This window comes from Podarcis melisellensis, assembly GCF_964234715.1.
Source record: "Podarcis melisellensis genome assembly, chromosome: 5".
NCBI classification, from domain to species: Eukaryota; Metazoa; Chordata; class Lepidosauria; order Squamata; family Lacertidae; genus Podarcis; species Podarcis melisellensis.
The window spans coordinates 8,309,876-8,329,352 of record NC_138537.1 but is presented as its reverse complement, the minus strand read 5'-3'; the positions used below and the strand labels follow the sequence as shown (position 1 = coordinate 8,329,352).

Below are 19,477 nucleotides of genomic sequence, written 5' to 3'. Positions count from 1 at the left end.
AGCAATGTTTCTTTTAAGCCAGGTAGGTGTGCCAGTAGTCTGACTCAGTACAAGACAGTTTCCTATGTTCCTCTCATAACCACCTGGGGTTTTTCCAATCCCAGGAAGGTATTCTTACAACCACACCACCCTACCAGTGTTTGGCTATGCATATGAGGCCAGTCCAATAATAATAATAATTTATTATTTATACTTTGCCCATCCAGCTTGGCTTCCCCAGCCACTCTGTGTGGCTTTCGACAAACAAAACATTAAAATACAGTAATGCATCAAACATTAAAAGCTTCCCTAAACAGTCCAAGTGCTGCCTGTAGAGAAAAGCTGCCATCTAAGGAGCCTGCAAGCCTCTCTCTCTCTCCCTCCTGCCTGCTCAGGAACACAAAACCTTCAGCCGGGCCTCTCCCCTTTGGAACGCGCTTGACACCTGTGGGCTGGAGGGGAAGGAAGTGTCAATAACTTCCTTCTCCCTGGGCTCCGAGAGCGGCAAGCCTCGTCTTGGGCACTTGGCAGATGGATGATGAGGGAGCGGCAGCAGGTCAGGTTTCCTTCTGCCCTCAAATACAGAAAGCCTTCCGGCCTCTCGCTCTCCAGATTCACCGGCTGGAGCCAGCAAAGGGCGAGCTTTCCAGGAACATCAACGGCCTAGGGGTCATTTCTCTTCGGCCCGAGGTCACGGCCAGACCACTCTCCTCCTCTTCCGTCAGTCTGGGAGAAGCCAGAGGGGCCTCCTCACCACGAGTAAACAGCTAAGCAGATTGCCGCGTGGGATCTGTGCACAATTCCCCAAAGAAATGTGCCACGATTTGACATTTGCCGGGGAAAAGCAGCCAGACCTGTAGTACCTTCAAGGAAGGACTTTCGGCTGATTCACCTGTGCAGAACAAGGGGAGAAGGACTGTCACGAAGGCAAAACCCTGTAAATGGAACACACCACAAATAGCACAAACTTCATCAGCCTCATCAAAGCCTCAGAAGGATCATAGAATCACTCAGCTTGGAGGACATTGGACGGGACCTTGCAAGGCATCTAGCTCAACCCGTGTGCTTAAGGGTGGCATCTGCAATGGACAATTCAACTACTGCAGCACCCCTGACAGTGTGACAATTCTGTTGAAATACCTCCAGAGAAGGAGAGACCGCCGCCTCCTGAGGCAGAGAGTTCCACAGTCAAACAACTCTTGCCACTAGGAAGCGTCTCCTAACGTTCGGCCAAAATCCGCTTCCCTGCAATTTCCACCCCTTTGGTTCCAAGTCCTGCTCTCTGCGGTAACAGAGAGCAAGTCTCCTCTGTCTTCTGCACAACAGCTCTTCAGATATTTGAAGGCTGCTATCTTGGTTAAAGGGAAGGCTGTGTCCCTTGGTTAAAGGGACACAGGTGGCGCTGTAGGTTAAAGCCTCAGCGCCTAGGACTTGCTGATCGAAAGGTCGGCGGTTCGAATCCCTGCTGCGGGGTGCGCTCCCGCTGCTCGGTCCCAGCGCCTGCCAACCTAGCAGTTCCAAAGCACCTCCAGGTGCAAGTAGATAAATAGGGACCGCTTTCTAGCGGGAAGGTAAACGGCGTTTCCGTGTGCAGCTCTGGCTCGCCAGAGCAGCGATGTCACACTGGCCATGTGACCCGGAAGTGTCTCCGGACAGCGCTGGCCCCTGGCCTCTTGAGTGAGATGGGCGCACAACCCCAGAGTCTGTCAAGACTGGCCCGTACGGGCAGGGGTACCTTTACCTTTACCTTTATCTTGGTTACCTTACAGACAACTACATGAGATGTACAAGGAAGACAACAAGAAAGGGTTTAGTTATACAACTTCTAGATTTCAAAAGGAAGTTATAGAAGAAGAAGTAAAGCTGTTGTAGAAAGCATATAGTATTTTGCTAGAATGGGAAACAAAAGATGAGGTGGTCAAATCGGTTATGATTAAATGGGCACAAGAGATAGGACGTAATATACAATTTGAGGATTGGGAAAAATTGTGGAAAGTAAATTTGAAATGTACAGATTGTTCTCTTTTGAAAGAAAGTTACATGAAAATGATGTATAGATGGTATATTACCACCAGTACAGATAGCAAAAATGTACAAAACCGGGTCAAACACATGTTGGAAATGTAAAGAAAAAGAAGGAACTTTTTATCATATATGGTGGGAATGTAGAGAAGTGAAAAAAAATTGGAAAATGATATACAGTGAACTGAAAAAAAAAGTTTAAAATGACATTTGTAAAAAAAACAACCAGAAGCATTTCTATTAGGGATTGTAGGAAAAGACCTGCCAAGAAAAATAAAGAACTTATTTATACAGTGGCAAGAGTCTTGATAGCAGAAGGATGGAAGAATGAGGAAATCCCAACAAAAGAACAGTGGCAAGAAAAATTGATGAGCTATGCAGAACTGGCTAAATTGACATACAAACTGCGGGACAAGGACAATTGTGACTTTAAGGAAGAATGGGAGCTTTTTACAAATTATCTAAAAAGACAACAAAATAAACTGGACTCCTTGGCAGGTTTTGAATAAACATACACAAATTTATTGGTTGACAACATGATAGATAGATAACGTAAGGATATGTATAATTTTATAACATGCAGAGAACAATATGTGCTGAGAAATCAGAGAGAGGAGCTGAGAGAAGTTTCGGGGGTAGGGTTTGAAGGGGGGAAGGGGGAAAATAATGTATATGATTTGTTTTGTTAGTTTGTACAGTGGTACCTCGGGATGCGAACGGGAACCGTTCCAGAGCCCTGTTTTTATCCCGAACGGAACGCAAGATGCAATGGCGCGTCTCCGTATGTGCGGGTTGCGTTTTGCTGCTTCCGCGCATACGTGTGATGTCATTTTGAGTATCTGCGCATGCGCGAGCGGCGAAACCCGGAAGTAACGCACTCCGTTACTTCCGGGTTGCCGTGGAGCGCAACTCGAACGCGCTCAACCCGAAGCACATTCAACTCAAGGTATGAATGTTTGTTGAAATTGTTAATAAAAATATTAAAGAAAAGAAAAGAAGAATGCCGCTATCCATTTTGCCCTGACCATCTCTTCTTTGGGCTACAAAACCCCGCAGAGCTTTCATAGGACTCGGCGTCTGGACTCCCCAACATTCTGGGTGTGACTGGAAGTTGGCTCATTTAGTTTAGAGTGATGGCAGTCCATTTCCTCTGACAGCTGGCAATAGGCTGCATCAGGGATGGTTTGTGGACCAGGTGATTCTCTAGGTCCCTTCCAACGCTACCGTTCTATGTTGCAAAAGATCCACTGCTGCTATCCCTACCTGGCCAGTGAAGCAATAGACGAGGGCAGGTTCCTTGCAATGTTATTGTTGTTATTATTAAGGAGTTTCTGGAGGTAGAGTCATCAGCAGTGATTCGCTCAGGACCTACAGACACCTTTGGTGTCTGAGATCAGAAGAGAGGGAGATCTTATCCACCTGATCATCAGCTGTCGGGCTGCCCTGGCTGAATCAGAGCGACAGCCCTGTTTATCTTGCTGATGCACATGGCAAAATCCAACACTCAGATCATGCCAGCTCACACCGGCAGGGCGAGTCCGACAGGTGTTGCCACAGAAGGAAGAGAGGAGCGGACCCTGCCAGTATCTGCCGAGCTGGCAGGTGGAGCTGGGCCAGAAGAGAAGCAGATCACATCTTCGGATGGAGTTTCGTTTCCTCCACCCGCAGCCTCCTTATCACCCTGGCTGAGCGGCAACTTGCAACCCGGGTGTTTCCTGGACTTGCTTTGAAACCTGCACCTCCGCTTGGTTGCGCTGAAAGAGCATCGTCAGCTGCGGGTGAAGAAACGACCAGTGCCTCTGAGCATGCCCAGGCTGCTTTCTCCCCCCTATTGCAGAACTGCAGCCCACCTGAACTCAGAATTAAGCCAATGGGCCTCTCTGTTCCTAGTTGAGGACTAAAATGAGCCCTCCTAAAGCCCCCCACCCAACGTCCTGTTTATTGTGCATTCATGATTATTTGTGCTCATGGTGGTATTGGGGCAGTTATATGTGATCCCACTTCCGAAGCTATTTGAACCTGCAAAAGTTCGGGAGCAGAAACAACAACAACAACAACTTATACATATAAAAATTTAATAAAACGTCAGACATTACAAACTTCCCAACACAAGGCTGCCTTCAAATGTCTTCCCAAAGTTGTGTAGTTCTTTATTGCCCATGCAGTATTGTTATGTCTGTGACGTCTTGCAAAATACACCCACAAAGGGTATCGGTCTGGAGGGGCCTCCTGACATCCCCTCTGTTACGTTTCCTCTCCACCCTTCCACTGTCTGTGCATTTATACTGTATGCTGCTCAGGGCAGAGATCTATCTTTTGCTTACGTCACCCTGCGAAGCACCGGGCACAATGGTGGCTCTTTGTAAATAATAAGCAACTATACGTTATAAGGGGCCAGGATGCAGTGGCAGAATGCTTGCCTTCCAAGCAAGGTTTTTAATGCCTTCGGTCCTTGGGGCCTATGAAAGTAAGCAACAGTGCCTCTGAGCAAGCACAGAGTATATTTCACTCGCAAATAAGGGCCAGGTTAGAGGTTACCTTGAGCCAGCCTGTCCCACCCTGGTGTCTTGCTGGATTACAACCCCACCCTCCATCAGCAGGGGCTGATTGGAGCTGGAGGCCAGATCATTGGAAGGGCACCAGGTAGAGGAAGGTTTTTCTTAAAGGCAACATCGCTGTGGTTACTGCATCCCTTCTCCACATTACCTGGTGGCATCCACCTGATAACGCTAACATCAGCCTAACATTTCCCTCTCATGGACCTCTCTGGTGGCTGCTGAATTCAGGTGGTGGAGGGACATCAATTGAGATGATGCCACATCATGTACCAGCTTCTGTTAGGCCAGGGGTGGGGAAACCTTTCCAGGGCCACGTTCCCTCACAGGCAACATTTGGGGGGCCGCAAGCCTGAAGTGGGCAGGGCCAGGGGCAAGAAGTAGCTGGGTCAAAGTTGGATGTATGGCAGATGATGATGATGATGATGATGATGATGGTGATGATGATTTTATACCCCACCCATCTGGCTGGGTTTCCAGACGTTACCCGTATCTGTGTATATTTCAGGCACACACAAGTCAGGGTTTGTACACACCCTTTATTCAGGCAAGTGAGAGGCATCTTTACAGCTCAAGGGGAATCCTTTCTAGCTAGGGGAAAGCCCTTGAGGAGCAGGATCAGAGAGGGAGAATGTCCTGGGGTTGAGTGTCGTCTCATGAGAGTCCCAGGGGCCAGATGGAAAGGATTTGAGGGTCGCTTCTGCTCTGGCTTTCCTGACCACTGGGTTAGGCATTCTGGATGAGATTTGGATGGTGAGTAGTTCTGCACAGAGTAACCACAGAGAAGCCCCATTCATGGTGCCATAGGGAGAAGGCCAAATTAATCAGCTGCAGCTTTCACCATTGGTGACTCCTCCCGCCGCAAGTGCAGGTTGAGGTCTTGAGGAAGCAGCTCCCATGTACTTCCTCATATTTGGAACACTGATGCATGATGCCCCTCCTTCCCCCTCTCCGTACCACACTGCCGGTGACTTTCTCAGCTGTTTCAGTATCTTATTTGTCATGGTGATTGCTCAACGACTCCTCTGAGATGTACACAAATCCAGAGCATTGCTTTGTGGTCACTAGCTTGGAATCTGGGTAGGCTCGGGTGTGCTTGAAGAGGCTCACCTTTAGAAACCTGCGCATTCTGATTTAGTGAGGTCAGGGGAAAAGCAAAGGCTCAGCAGCCCAGTTTCGTGTGGAATTGTGAGTCTCCCCACACCCGGTGTGAAAATGGGGGTGTTTTGTCACCTTCTTCCCTTCACCTCGGCAAATTCTTGACTAATATGTATGTTTCTGAGCACAATTCAAAGTGTTGGTGCTGACCTTTAAAGCCCTAAACAGCCTCAGTCCAGTATACCTGAAGGAGTGTCTCCACTCCCATCGTTCTGCCCAGACACTGAGGTCCAGCGCCGAGGGCCTTCTGGCGGTTCCCTCACTGCAAGAAGCCAAGTTACAGGGAACCAGCCAGAGAGTCTTCTCCGTAGTGGAACCCACCCTGTGGAACGCCCTCACACCAGATGTCAAAGAGAAAAACAACTACCAGACTTTTAGAAGACATCTGAAGGCAGCCCTGTTTAGGGAAGCTTTTAAGGTTTAATAGGTTATTGTATTTTAATATTCTGTTGGAAGCCGCCCAGAGTGGCCACGTGACCCAGAAGTGTCTCCGGACAGCACTGGCCCCCGGCCTCTTAAGTGAGATGAGCCCACAACCCTAGAGTCGGACACGACTGGGCCATACGGACAGGGGTACCTTTACCTTTTAAGCTTTACACAAATCTGGAGTAGAGTTCCTAAGATGGTTCAGTGGCACCTTGCGACCTCCTTCTGGCAACTCCTCCAAGCCAGCTGGCTCCTGTGGATCCCACCAGTGAGGCCGAGAGGAGGGTCTTGTCGTCTGGGCAGCCCAGGAGCTCCATACATTGCCCAGGCTTGCAACCCGGGGAGGTCACTTCGGTGCTGCTAATGCAGCAGTTTGACTTCACCCCCGGAGGCGCACTCCATTGTCTCTCGAGACAGACGGAGGCCAACAAGAACGATGCCATGAGTTGCTTATAAGTGCCAAGCACACTGCCTCCTTTCCAATTGGTGCAGGATCCATAACTTCCTGCTGAAAACCCATAACTTTTTAAACTGCAAACAGACATCGTTGCTGTTGTCGCTGTAGCTCAAGAGTGCCTCTCCAGATGGCAATATTGTGGTGACATTGGGAGAAGCGTCACAGAACAACTAATGAAGTGAAATGACGGGTGGGCAAGGCAGTGTGCTTCCCCCACTAAGGCAGTTCTAGTATCTCACTGGCTTGTTGCAGGACACATTTTGCGACATCAAAAGTATAGGGTCTATACTTAGCAGAAGGCTTTATGTCAGCACATGGCTCCTCTACCTGCTCGCATGAGTATCTGGGGAAATCCTGACCATGCCATATCTGCGAAATCTGCCGCTATCTCCATGCTGCTGCGACCGCGGAGTTCTTTATTCCTATCTTTTGTTAACTCTCGGGCTTCCCCTCCCCCCCGCCTCCCATGTCATCCTGCCCATTCATGAATGGGAGCCCCCCCACCTCCCACCGCAGCGCTTTAATAGCTGGCAATCCCCCACTCGGCCACTAGGTGGAGCACCCTCCTCGCGTGCCTCCCGCCCGGCCAGTGAGCCTTGAGAGCTGGTCTCGGAGAGCCCGCCCTTTCCAATTCATCTTTCCCTCGGAGCCCCGCCTCCCCGCTTCGGGAGGCGGCAACCCAGAGGACGCCGGCCGCCCAATCAGCGCGAGGCTTGGCGTTGCTAGGGGCGTTCCCGCCGCGCCTGGCCCGCGCTGAGCGGGCGCCTGGTTGCCGGGGGCGCGGCCCAGGGCGCGATTGGCAGCCGGGCTCCTCCCCCTGGGTCTGAGCCGCGGCGGCTTTGCAGGAGCGCCCAGAGCGAGAGCGTGAGCGGCCAAGAGAGGATCCCCGAGCGAGGGGCGGCGCTGGCTTCGTGCGGAGCCCGCGAGTCGCTTGCAGCCTGCCGCGCACCGAGCCTCCCGGGTCTCTCCAGCCGGGGAGGAGGACCCTCTGCGGACCCCCGACGCCGGGGAATCCCCAGCCCGGCGCGGACCCAAGAGAAAACCGAGTGTGGGGCGGGAGAGATCCTGGCACTCCAGCCCTGCTGCCGCGCTTCAGCACCGGACCGTCCGCAAGGGCCTGGACGAGCCCGCTTCGGTTCCGACCCGGCAGCAGCGCAAGAGAAAGCGGAGCTTAGCAAGCCGAGCGGGGATCCGCTGTCCGCATCGCGGACCGCAGCGGTCGTCTGGAGAAGCCCCGGTCGGTTCTGACCCGCTCCAAGTCCCCCGGACCCGAACAAGGGAGCCCCCCGGAGCTGCTGCGGAGAGCGGCGTCCTTGGAGACGCGCGCGGAACTCTGGTGCCGTCGGAAGACCCGCTCCGGCGAGAGGTTCCCGGGGCCGCCCGTCCAAAGCCACCTCCGCCCGGGCTGCGGGGTCGGAAGGGAGGGCAGGACTGTTGTCTCTCTTTGGCGGAGTACGAGGCGCCTTGGGCGGACAGCGCCTTTCGGGACCGCCCGGGACTACCGGATCGACCCGCTGGAGCCGGGAGGAGTTTAATTTCGGGAGGTTTTTTGGGTGCAAAGATCAGCCCGCCGGACGCCGAACCGACGCCGGGGGCGGACCGTGCGCTCCCCGCCGAGGAGCAGCGCCAGCGACGCGCCGGAGGTCTGCGCCCGCCCCGGGGGTTCGGGATTGTGTAGCCGCCCCGCCGGGCTCCGGCCCCGCGATGGCCGCGGCCCGCCCGGGGGCGCCCCAGCCGCTGCTCCCGGTGGTGCTGCTGCTTCTGCTGCCGGGCGGCTGCCGCGCATTGGAAGGTGAGGCCCCGCGGATCCCTTGGGGGGCAGTGGGGGGGGGATTTCCCGCGGGGATCGGCCTCTCCGTCGGGGGATCCCCATTCCGAGGGAGCGAAATGGTGAAAACCTCAGCTTGGCACTCACCTTTGCATGTGCACATTGAGTTCTGCGGATGCACACACACTAAATAATATTTGCGTTTTGGGGGGTCCTTACGAACCCCACCCTTTTCCAGAGTCATGAACCCTTTCAACCTTTATCAATATATCGGACATCAGATGGAAAGGCAGCCTCCAGAGGTGTCTGCTGTCCTGAGTCCACATACACGCCCAAGAACGTGCTTCCATTGATTGGATGGGTGCCTGGAGAGAAGCCATTGTCCCTGTTTGTTTGGGATGGGCAATTGTTCCACCTCCATTCAAACACTTCTTCTGCTCTCCAGCCTCTGTTTCACAAATCTGTGGCAGCCTGGATGAAAATAATCAAGTCTGAAGCATGCCCTCTTGGCCTGAGATCCAGTTAGCTGCCCTGAGCCCGGCTTCGGCTGGGGAGGGCGGGATATAAAAAATTATTATTATTATTATTATTATTATTATTATTATTATTATTATTATTATTATTATCTGGTCTTTCCAGGGTCTTCTAGCTTAGATCCTCCGCCCCCCACTTTCTGAACCGTGGTGTTAGATAGGGCCACCACCCTTGCTTAACGTCGAGGTCCTGTGTTATGACACCAGCAGCTTCGAAATTGGGGGGCAAGCGGAGGAAGCTGGTGGTCAACTGGCCTGCCTTGGCCTTGCTCCCCGTTGTGTGGGTTGCAGAGAGTTGGCTCAGCTAAATTTTGGAGGGCGGTTGTGTTGTAAGTGGCAGATGAGAGAGAAGAGATCCTCAGAGCTGTCAAGTGCTATCCATAAAGTTGCTAAGTTCGCCATGCTTTTGACTGCGGGTGAGTTTTAGACCTTTGCAGCTCAGAATGTGGGTTTGCATTCTTTTCTCAGCTCTTTGGACGGCTTCCTTCTGGCTGTGGGAGCAGGACTGTTGTTTTCTTCAGATTGGGAACCCAGGAGGCAGAGAAGGCACTTCTGTCACTTGGCCTGCATTAAACAGAAAAGCAAAGCTGTGAAATGAAGCAGTTCATGGTAGACTTTAAAAATAAAAAAGCCAAGTTCAGAGTTTGTTTTAAAATTAGTTCCTTCTGTAAGAGAGCCTCACACGTAAGAGTAGTGGCTTACTTAATTGTTGCATTTCACAGCATAGATGTCTCACTGAAAAGTTCTGAGTCTGCAGAAATTGTTGGAGCCACCTGAATATCCTATTCCTGCCCTAAGCCCAAATGATACTTCTGTTTAGTATAAAGCACAATTTTAGCAGAAATGGAGAGGTTTGTATTCTAGTGGAATCTCCCCCCATATACTTCCTATCTTCAGCAAAAGAACAGTAGACATTAATGTTCCTTTTGGGTGTAGGCAGATTTCAAGTTTGCTTTTCCACAACCCCTCAGTCCTGAAGGCCAGAAATGGTGCTCTTTAGCCTCGCCGAAAGGTTGAGCGTTCAAGAACCAGGACGAAAGGCTTGCAACTCAGTTGAATTGCAAGACCAGAGGAGAGAAAACTGGTTGTTTTCCAGTTCTGGTAGAAGTTTTAACTTTAGTCATTTTGCGAAATGCGTGGGAATCACGAGCTTTTGTCCCACCAGAGAAAAGGTGTTGGGCTTTTGAGCAAGCTCAGGAAAATTCTTGGTTCATCTTTCCCTTTGTGTTCTGAATCTTGTCAAAATGAGGAGGGGGGGGGACATGTTTTCAGCATGCACAAGAAGAACAGCACAGAAGCTGGAATGCAGACATATGTGACACATTCTCAAAAATCAGTGCTGGGGAATTTTCTTAATAGGCAGCCTCATTTCTTCAGCAACCTCCCAGCCTCCTCTTCACACAAATATGGAAGTTGTGTCTTTAAAAGTAGCTCCTGTGAATTTCCCCAAATACATCAGATCTTAAAACCTGCCAGCTTCAGCATCGCTTCTCTAGGATACAAAACATGCTTTTGACTTCCTTTCTTCTTCTCCCCTGTTTGACGCTGGCTTCAAGTTTTCCTTCACAGGCACATTCTTTCGCTGGGATGGCAAAGGCGCTGGGTTTGTGGTGAAATGAGAGAGAGAAAGAGAAGGGGTGGGAGGGTGTGTGTGTGTGTGTGTGTGTAAGGAACCCTTTTTGGCTCCTTCTGAGATTTTCAAGAAACATGCCTCCTTCCAAATTACCTTGGCTCCTTTTGAGCAGAACAAGGTTGGAGCTTTTCCGCCTTTTTGGGAACTGCCTCAGCTGGAAGGCGAGGCATCAACACAGGCAGGCAGCCACTTCGTGGAATATCTCCCTTTCTCCAAGATAATTTAACTCCTGGAGAACAAGGGCCTTTTACACTGAATTGGAAATTCCTGCAGAGGGATAGATTTTTTTCCTGTTCCATATATGCAGCTCCATTTGTCCAGATGGGGACAGCCCAGGCATGTCACCAAATTGTATCAGAAACCACTCCAAACCCACAAAGATATCTTGGCTTTGTGAAGGGGACACATCACAAGACTGAAAACCAGTGTTGTGCGTTCTGCAAGCCTGCCTACCTTCTCTTTGTCGTCTTGGTGTTCTGATTTCCCTGACCTGGTGTGCTTCATGGGTACAGTGTCTGCCACGCTCCACACTTCAGGTGTTTTCCTTAAGTTTCTTCCGTTCTCTGCCGCTGTGATTGTCAGGCCCATGTAGATCAATGCGTCTTTGTCCTGTCCTGCTTTGAGAAAATGGGGTGGCAGCTTGTCATCGAGATCAGGTCCCCGTTAACCTCCTAAACGAAGAGCAAATCGGAGGCTATAGAAAGGCTTGCTCAGGAATGGCAACACTTTTTCCCTTTCCCATTTTTACTGTTTCCCTTATGTGTGTGTATTTAAAAAGAGCACCACCTTGCAGACGGAGGAGTTTGCGTCTCAGCTTCGTGCCAGGCTCTCTCCGCGAGGCGCTTGCTTGGGGTCCGCGGGGCGTGTTCTTGGGTGGGTTCGAGAGTTGGCTTCTCAACCTGCACTTTTCCTGCTCTGCCTTTTGTTCCAGCTGGGCTGCGTGTAAACCGAGCAGTGGCGTGTGCGGCATATGTTGTGACTTAACTCTGCGAACCAGGGTCGCTTGACCCTTAAGATCACCAGGAATGCGCTCTTACATTCCCTTTTTGTGGGGCGGGGGCTCTCACTTAAAAAATAAAACGTACATTGTGTTGTGGGTCCCCTCCCCATGCTGTTTAAAAAAACTGCTTCCTGATGCAGACTGTGCCGTTTTTGAGCAGTTACTGTAAATCTAGTGTATGCATTACTTTAGTGCTAATAATAAATCCATAGCAGCAATAAATCCATACGCGCACACTCTATATAAACCGCAGCTGCTAGTAACCGGGGATTCTGCCACCTCGCGCTGCCCTGTCAGGTTTCGGTGCCAGAAATGCGTAACTCCCAGCTAGTTTTGTTACCTCTGCGTCCTGACCCGTGAGAGTTGGGATTTTGCGGTCGGCTGGGGTGTGAGCGTGCACATTTTTAGACTTGTGCCTGGGCTTTTTTTTTTTTTTAAATGCAACACGACTCTGTTCAATTGTGCTCCTTCTCCCCTCTCCTCCCCGCTGCTCCACTTGGCTTGACCTATCGGGAGCCTGGTGGAGAGTCCAGTTTCTTTGCAAGGGAGCGCAGAAGGGGAGACGTCGAGGGGCCGAGGAGGAGAGCGGTGGAAGGGGGGGTGTGTGTGTGGAAAAGCCTGCTTTTCAGCAGCGAGTCACAGAGGGCTTTGTAAGGGCTGGGAAGAAAATGGTTCCTTCCCCCAGATTTCTGTGCAAGCGTGCTGGGTCTGTTTGAAGTTACAGTGTGTTTTTCTTCTCTGGTTCAGCAGCGCCTCAGCCTGCCGGAGCAGGAATGCTCTGGCCCAGAAGCGACGGCGGCGGCTTTCTCTGGCAAAGGCACTTGAACGCGAAGAGAGGCGAGCTGGGCTGGGGAGCCGAGGCCCCACGGGAATAGGTTTCCCTTGCTCGGCCGAAGAGCGCAGGAGGGGAAGGAGGAGCGCTTTTGGAAAATGCAAGCTTTCTCTTCTTTCCCTTTTGCTCAGTTTTTGCTGCTTGGGACCATCCCACTCCTGTTCTGCTGGAAAGAGAGAGAAAAACGATACGCCGTTAATTTAAACTGCATTAAATCACATTTTCTATACCTCTTAGCGCTTCTGATGCCCTGTGCTTCTTCCCCCCCAGGCCTGAGCGCAAGGGAAGGAATTAATAATACTGGCTTGGGAACAATGGCAAAGGGCAGGTTCCTTTTCTTCTTCCTGCCTGCTCACCTGCGCACAAAGAGGCACAAACTCTGTAGGCCAAGAGGGACAAGAGCAGCTCCTGTCCCTGCAAAACCTGGAGGGTTTCCTTTTCCTTTGTCCTGGCTAGCTTGCACCCGGTCTCTGCACCGAGGGATTCGGGGCACAATTAACCTCTCCACTTTTGCAAAGGGCTCCTCCGCCCCCTGTATTCCCAGGACTGGGTAAATGAATAACTCTTTGCTGAGACATTGGGAGGAGGAGGAGGATATTGGGGACAAATGGAAAGCGAGGGGGGCACATTTCAGTCTACGCTCAACTCCCTGTTCTGCAGAGCAGCTACATAAGATCACTAAATGCCCAGAAGTTATCCCATAAGACCCTTTAACCACTATGCTAGCGATTAAAGGTGCGGTTTAAAAAGTGGATCTTCCCACCATCACCACCTCTTTGTGGGTGAAGCCCATGCAGGTGAATGTAAATACAGACCTGGTGGTGGGAGAGATTGTTTCACGTTAGTTTAATGCGGGTGCTTGCGGCATTAAGTGGGTCAGGAGGGAAGCGTGTTCATCCTTTCCCAAGTTTTGCTTGAGTTGAGCAAAGATGGAGGCTGGTTAGGGAGGCACATTTTAGCTCTATAAAGCCTGGCTGAATTCTATAGTGCATTTGTTTCTGTGGCAGTGGGCTCCCAGTCTAGTGTAGCACAATGCACGTATTTAGGCGCATGTTTTGACGTAGCGCGATGTGCGTGCTGCGTCCGCGTGCAACGTCGCGTTTTCTCCCCTCCCGATTCTATAGATGCGCTGCCAGGTATTTCCCTGACGGAGCGAGATTTGCTTTCTTTTAATTACAGTTCACTGAACTGCCTCCTCTCTCGGCGGGGACGCTCGGCCTGCTGTTTTGTTGATGCTTTAGGATAAGGCTGAGGGGAATCTGGTCACAGAACTGGGGAAGCTCTGGCCGAGCTCATTAAATCTCCCATTCCTTGCAAGCTGGCTCATCCGTTTGGGGGGAGAGAGAGGCTCTTCCTTTGTGCCCAGAAGAGCAGCCGGCTAATTGGCGACGAGGGCAAGCTTACAAGATGAGCTGCGTGGACTTCTGAGGCTCCCCCCTCCCGGGATGGTGTTCTCTGTACTTTCTATACTTTCCTTGCTCTCATCTTCTTATTTTCTCGGCGCCTAACTGAGCTTCACCTCGAGCTACACGCCAAGCGCTAGGCTGATCATGATGCTGACTCTCTTGGGCTAAAATGATCTATTTTCCCTCCATTTCCCTTAATGGTGGGGAATCCCTAGTGCCGGACGATTCGCGCCCAAGCACCCTTTGCGGTGGCATTTGGGGCTTTTTCCTCCTCCTCCTCCTTTTTAAAGTTCTTGTCAAGGCTGGCATCGTGCATGAAATATTTGGTTGTGTTTCCCCCTATCTTCCCGCAGGCTGGTTTTGGCGGTTGCTGGCGACTGGGTACTCGGCAGGTTTTAATTAAACATCCCAAGGAACCTGAATCATGGGCTCACGTGTTGTTTTCTGTGTTGTGTTTTTCTTCCAGGCCCGCTTTTACTTACCTGCGGTGCCGACGCAAACTGGTTTTTCCAGGTTCAGCTTCTCCTTGTGGTGCCAAGCATGAGCGAAGGGGGCAGGCAGGCATCAGCGCGCATGTGCGGGGAACCATGTTCTCTCCAGCTGGGAGCATGGAGTAGAGGGTTCTGGAGCCACAGCGCATAGGCACAGCGCTTGTGTTGCTTTGCCCCCCCCCTCCGGACCCCCATATTGGGATTCTTCCCTCTTTGCCAAGTAGACTGGCTGGTCAGATGTCCAGTTTTATCCACTTAAGACCAAGCAGCTGTCCCATTGGACAGAACTTGAGGGGTTCCCATCCATAAAACCGGAATCCCCAAACCATATTTCCCCGTCTTACGGGGCATCATCTCGTGTGGGCATGTGTCTCCGCTTGCAAATATGGCGGCCCTCCCTCGCTTAAGCTTTCTTGTTTCCACAAAGCCACTATGTGGAGATGCAGCCTTAATGAGGGAGCAGGTTGTTGTGACTCCACAAAGATCGCATCTGGGGAACAAAAGATAGTGTAACGATTGGGCCTCTCATTAGAGGCTATTGGCAGGTGGAGGAGTCAAAATGGCGGCTAGATTGACTGCCATAATTAATACTGCACAGCGTGTGGCTGGAAAGCAGAATCTGTTCACCGTCCTCAAGGTCCTGCTCTCCTGCATCCTTTGGGGTGGGGCATGTCTTGCAGCAGAAGGGGGCCTCCTGCACAGTGGTGGAATAAAGACAGACAGCAACTTTGGGCGAAAGGAGTAGTTTCTTGTAGCCTTGTGCCTGGCTGCCGTCTGAGAGAAGTTGCATGTCTCTGGTGGGTTTGAGAAGAAGTGTTGGCCATGGCAGCTGCATGTGCACATTTCAGATGGAATCTGGGTCTGTTCTTTTGTGGGCAGCACATTGGCACCATGGAAGAACGCTAGAGCTTCCTTCCTCAGTCTGCCACCCTGCCATCACCTGTGCCATGATGGCAGGGGATGATGGGAATTGTAGTCCAGAACATCTGGAGGGGGCATCAGGCCCACAGCTTCTGTGAACTATCCTCCATTTCAGCATGTGAGATCTGCCAGCCATGGAGCTTGGCCTAAATAGATCCTTCTCAAACCCCTCTGCTAAATTCAGCTGGAATTTGTGTGTGCGTATTTGATGCCATGGCTTTGTTTGGGTGGTGCGTAAGATGAAAATGGGTCTTAAATCTGGGCCTGGCTGAGCAAGGCCCCTTTGAGCAATGTTTTTGGAGTGATATGAGCTCCCTGCACAGACATGCCGCTGAAATTTTGTAACTCGAGGGATTGTGTTGGATACCTCTTAGTAGCGAGCGCTGCTGTGTAGTAGGGCTTACCTTCTCCTTTGTTAAAAAAAGAGCTGCATTTCAGGCATGCAGTGGAGATACAAGAAAGAATGAGCATGCATTATTATTATTATTATTATTATTATTATTATTATTATTAATTTAAACATGTATACTACCCTTCATTCAAAGATCCCAGAATGGTTCACAACAGAAAAATGCAAATGGCTATTGAAGACGCATAGGACATTTCAAATGCTCACTTTTGCAGGGGAAAGATGGAAAGGTTTGCAAGGACCTGGAAGTGTGATTCCATGCAAGGAAAATATCAGCAACAGCGTAATATTCAGACCCTTTCCCCATTGCTGTGAAAGTTAGCCCAGGCCCCATGGCTTCCTTAAGGCCACCGTGTCGCCTGTTTGCCCAGCACATAGGAACCCTCTTGTTGCTCTAGTGTGTGTGATGGGCTTCTTGTTTTTGTTTGTGTGTGTTTGTGTTATTCCTCCTCTTGTGTCTCTAGGAGCCTGCAGCTTTCCCCTGCACCTGTTCCCCCCCCCCCCAGCCCCCACCTTGGAATGTGAAATGTAGGAAACATGTAGGAACTTTGGCCGGGTTTATAATCGACAGCATGCATGCCAGATCTGGGGTTTTGGTGGGGTTTTTTTGCGTGTGTTTGTGTGTTGGAAGGTTGAATTTGACACTGAAGTTGCATGGATTTGCCCGAGGATTCAGTGAGTTATCTTTATGATTCTGAGCAGCTTTTTCTCTCCTTCGCCACTTCAAAAACGGCTGGACAGAGGCCCTCCGGTCGCTACTGAAGTCCCGTCCCAAAACACCTCTTTCTACAGCATTTGCTCTGCCTGAGACTTCTGGGGGAAGCCTTTGCCTGCTCTGGCAGGAGGGGAAAGGGCTTCGTTGCCTCTCGGACCCCTGGAGAATGAGAGAAAGGAAGGGACTCTGGTTCTGGAGTTGCTTGGCAGCACAGGCAGAGGAGGTGTCGAAGGGGTGGCAGCGCCGTGCGTCTTCCGCACGCACCGACGGCGAGGAACCCGAGGCCCCCTCTTTACTTATTAACGAGAAAAACGTGTCGGGTTTGACCAATTGCCAGGGACAGATTTATCCTAGTCCTGCAGAAATTAAACTGAAAATGAAAAGTGGGGGAGAGAGGGAGAGAGAAAGCGCCATCGAGCCAGGCCTGGCACTTTTCTCTCAGTTGCCCCTTCTCCCTCTGCCTCTCTCTCTCTGCTTGTTTTAACTTCGGAGGAATCTAGAGTTTGGACTGGGGAGTTTATTGGGGGGGGGGAGAGGAGGATATTTAGGTTTAAACAGTTCCAGATGGGTTTAGCGTTCGCACGTCGGGAGGAAGTGAGCGGAGGGCCGTTCAGAGATTCGGGTAACTGCCCCAGGCGCGGGACGGGGAGGGAAATTTTGGCAAAGGGCCGTTTTGGGGGGCCATGTGCTTGCCAGCTAAATTTGTTGACTTTCTGAGCCGCTCTGTCTGTGGGGCTAAGTCTTTCCGATAAAAGTCGTCTTCTTCTCCTGGCACATCTCTCTCGCTTACTTTCCCACCCCCCGCTTGTATTCTTCCTCCCCTCCCTGGAGAAGAACCTGGAAAAGGAACTGGAAAAGGTGGTTCTCCCACCCGCAACTTCGGGCACTGCTGCGAGGTTGGCAGGGCGGGAGAGAACTTCATTTTGCCTGGCTGTTTTGTGTGAACGCTGCCTAAATTAGTTTGTGAAGCTGCTGGCAATTTTGGGGTTCATCAGGACCCTGGGTGCGTGTACATTTGAAGCACATCCTTGCTGCCCCCTGCCCCCCAAAACTAACTGTGGGAACTATAGTTTCCCATCATAGAGCTACAGCTCCCAGAACTCCTGGAAAATTACAGTTCCTGGGCTTCTTTGGAGGATGCCAGGAGTTTTGAATGTAGCTTTGTAAGGAGTGACGTGTCTTTTAAAAATGTCGTTCTACTCGCTCAAAATTCACCCTATAAAGATCTTTATGCATTATAAATTCAGGTTTGGTGAAGAAGGAAAGTATCGCACGTTTCAACTTTACTTCAAATTTTCTGGTTTTCCTCCTTGGAAAGGCTGGGGGGGAAGTGCTTCAAAATTTCCAGAATTTTTCCATCTCTTTTTGAGACTCCTACTGCTATCAGGCCCCTAATCCCCTCATAGGACTGCGATTCCCGGAGTGGTTTCACAGTCAATTCCTCTTCACAGGGAACTGTGCAAACTGTAGCTCAGTGAGGGAATAGGGATGGTCTAGCAACTCTCACCACCTGTAGCAAACTACAGCTCCCAGAATTCTTTGGCGGCAGGGGGACAGCCATGGTGGTTTAAAGTGGCATAAAAGTTCTTTAAATGTTTGGTGTGAAGGAGGACTATGTGCGAATGATTTGAGTGATGCCACTCGCAAAGAGCTCCGCTGGGTCAAGCCAAAGGTCCACTTAGTCTGGGATCCTGATTCCGACATTGACTGATCAGATATCGCCGGGAATGCTACAAACAGGGCACAGAGACAATGCATTCTCCTTACATGCTTGCCAGTATTTAGAAATATTCCCACTTTGCGTCTGAAGATTCCACGTTAGCTACCATGGCCAAATAAACCTCTGATAGACATATTTGTGAACGTGGGGCAGCACTTTGCAAGACTTGCTTATGCATTTAAAATCTGTGCACCTCACTTTTAACATAGCTCGGCCTTCTTAAACCCGGTGCTCTCAAGATGTTTTGGGCTGGGGCTGATGGGAATTGTAGCCCAAACATCTGGAAGTTTCTAGGTTGAGGAAGACTGGTGAGGCTTATGGACTGTGCCGGCTCTCGGTTATTTTGCAGAGTTTCCTTTTGCCCATCCTGGTTGCACTGCCAGATGTTATCTTTGGACAAAGCCTCCTTGAGTTCAAGGGTGATATGAGAGGGCAGTTCTTGTATTCTCTGCATCACCCTTTTAAATGTTGCTGTGGAGGCGGGAGTTATTGGTTTGTTTCTGTTTTTATTATGGCAATGTGTTTTGTGGGTTTTTTATATTGTTATTTAAATGTTGTGAACTGCGCCAAGATCTACGGATATAGGGTAGCATACAAATTTAATCAATCAATCAATCAGTAACTTTTTATGACCCTTTGCCATGACTTCCCCCCAACCTCCTTAGCTTAGGAGAGGAAAATCCCCACAAATCCTCCATCTTTAGGTCACTTGGTTGCCGTTATCTAGCTCCTTCTTGGGTAATGCTCATAGATCAGTGGTGACGAATCTTCGGCCTGGGCTCCCTCCCTCCTAAAACACAAACCCTCCTATAGGATTTTTTCTTCTTCATATCCTTCCACCCCCGCCAAATTGGGTTCTCAAGGTACGGTAACTCAAAAGAAAGCAAAAGAAATAAATATTTTACAAGAATTGGGAACAAAGGTAACAGAAACAAATCTAGATTTAACAATGAAAACCATTAATGAGGATAACTACTCAGTACAAAGACACGACTGCCGGCAAAGATTATAAAAAGCTAAAAATAGCTATAAATACTGCAAGCAGCTCACTTAAATGCCTTCCGATATTCTTTTTCGAAGCTTTGAAAAGAGGAGGCCACACATTTCTTCTAAAATGAGAGAGAACAAGAAATCCCAGTCCAATGACCTGTGTGTTGCCACCAGATCAGAATGAGGCCCTTCTCCCCATTCCTTGCTGAGCTCTTGTCACTGTTTTGCAGAAGGAAGAAAAACGTGCTTGTTGTATGTGAGGAACAGGGGTGGTTTCTCACTGCCTCTGGAGCAGCCTTCCCCAACTGGCTGGGTGCCTTTCAGGGGTTTGGGACTACAGTTCCCAACAGGTTCAGCCCTCCTGGGCAATGGTTGAAGATGACAGGAGTTGTCTGGGAGACATCAGGTACCCCCTTCTCTCGAGAAACAGACACAGGCTCACGACCCCCCCTCTCCAAAGCC

General features: G+C 50.4%; 1 protein-coding gene across 3 annotated transcripts in view; it reads left to right on the top strand.

Moving 5' to 3' along the window:
- The first annotated feature begins 8,263 nt into the window (after window positions 1-8,263).
- Window positions 8,264-19,477, top strand: part of EPHB3 (EPH receptor B3) — an 83,799-nt gene continuing 72,585 nt past the window's right edge. For 2 of the 3 annotated variants that reach the window (XM_081910856.1, XM_081910855.1), the window contains exon 1: window positions 8,264-8,389. In XM_081910856.1, the coding sequence (XP_081766982.1) occupies window positions 8,302-8,389 (88 nt within the window). In that variant the 5' untranslated portion in view covers window positions 8,264-8,301. Of the gene's footprint in view, window positions 8,390-9,283; window positions 9,315-19,477 lie in introns of those variants that run through there. The other variant, XM_081910857.1, reaches the window with a different exon arrangement.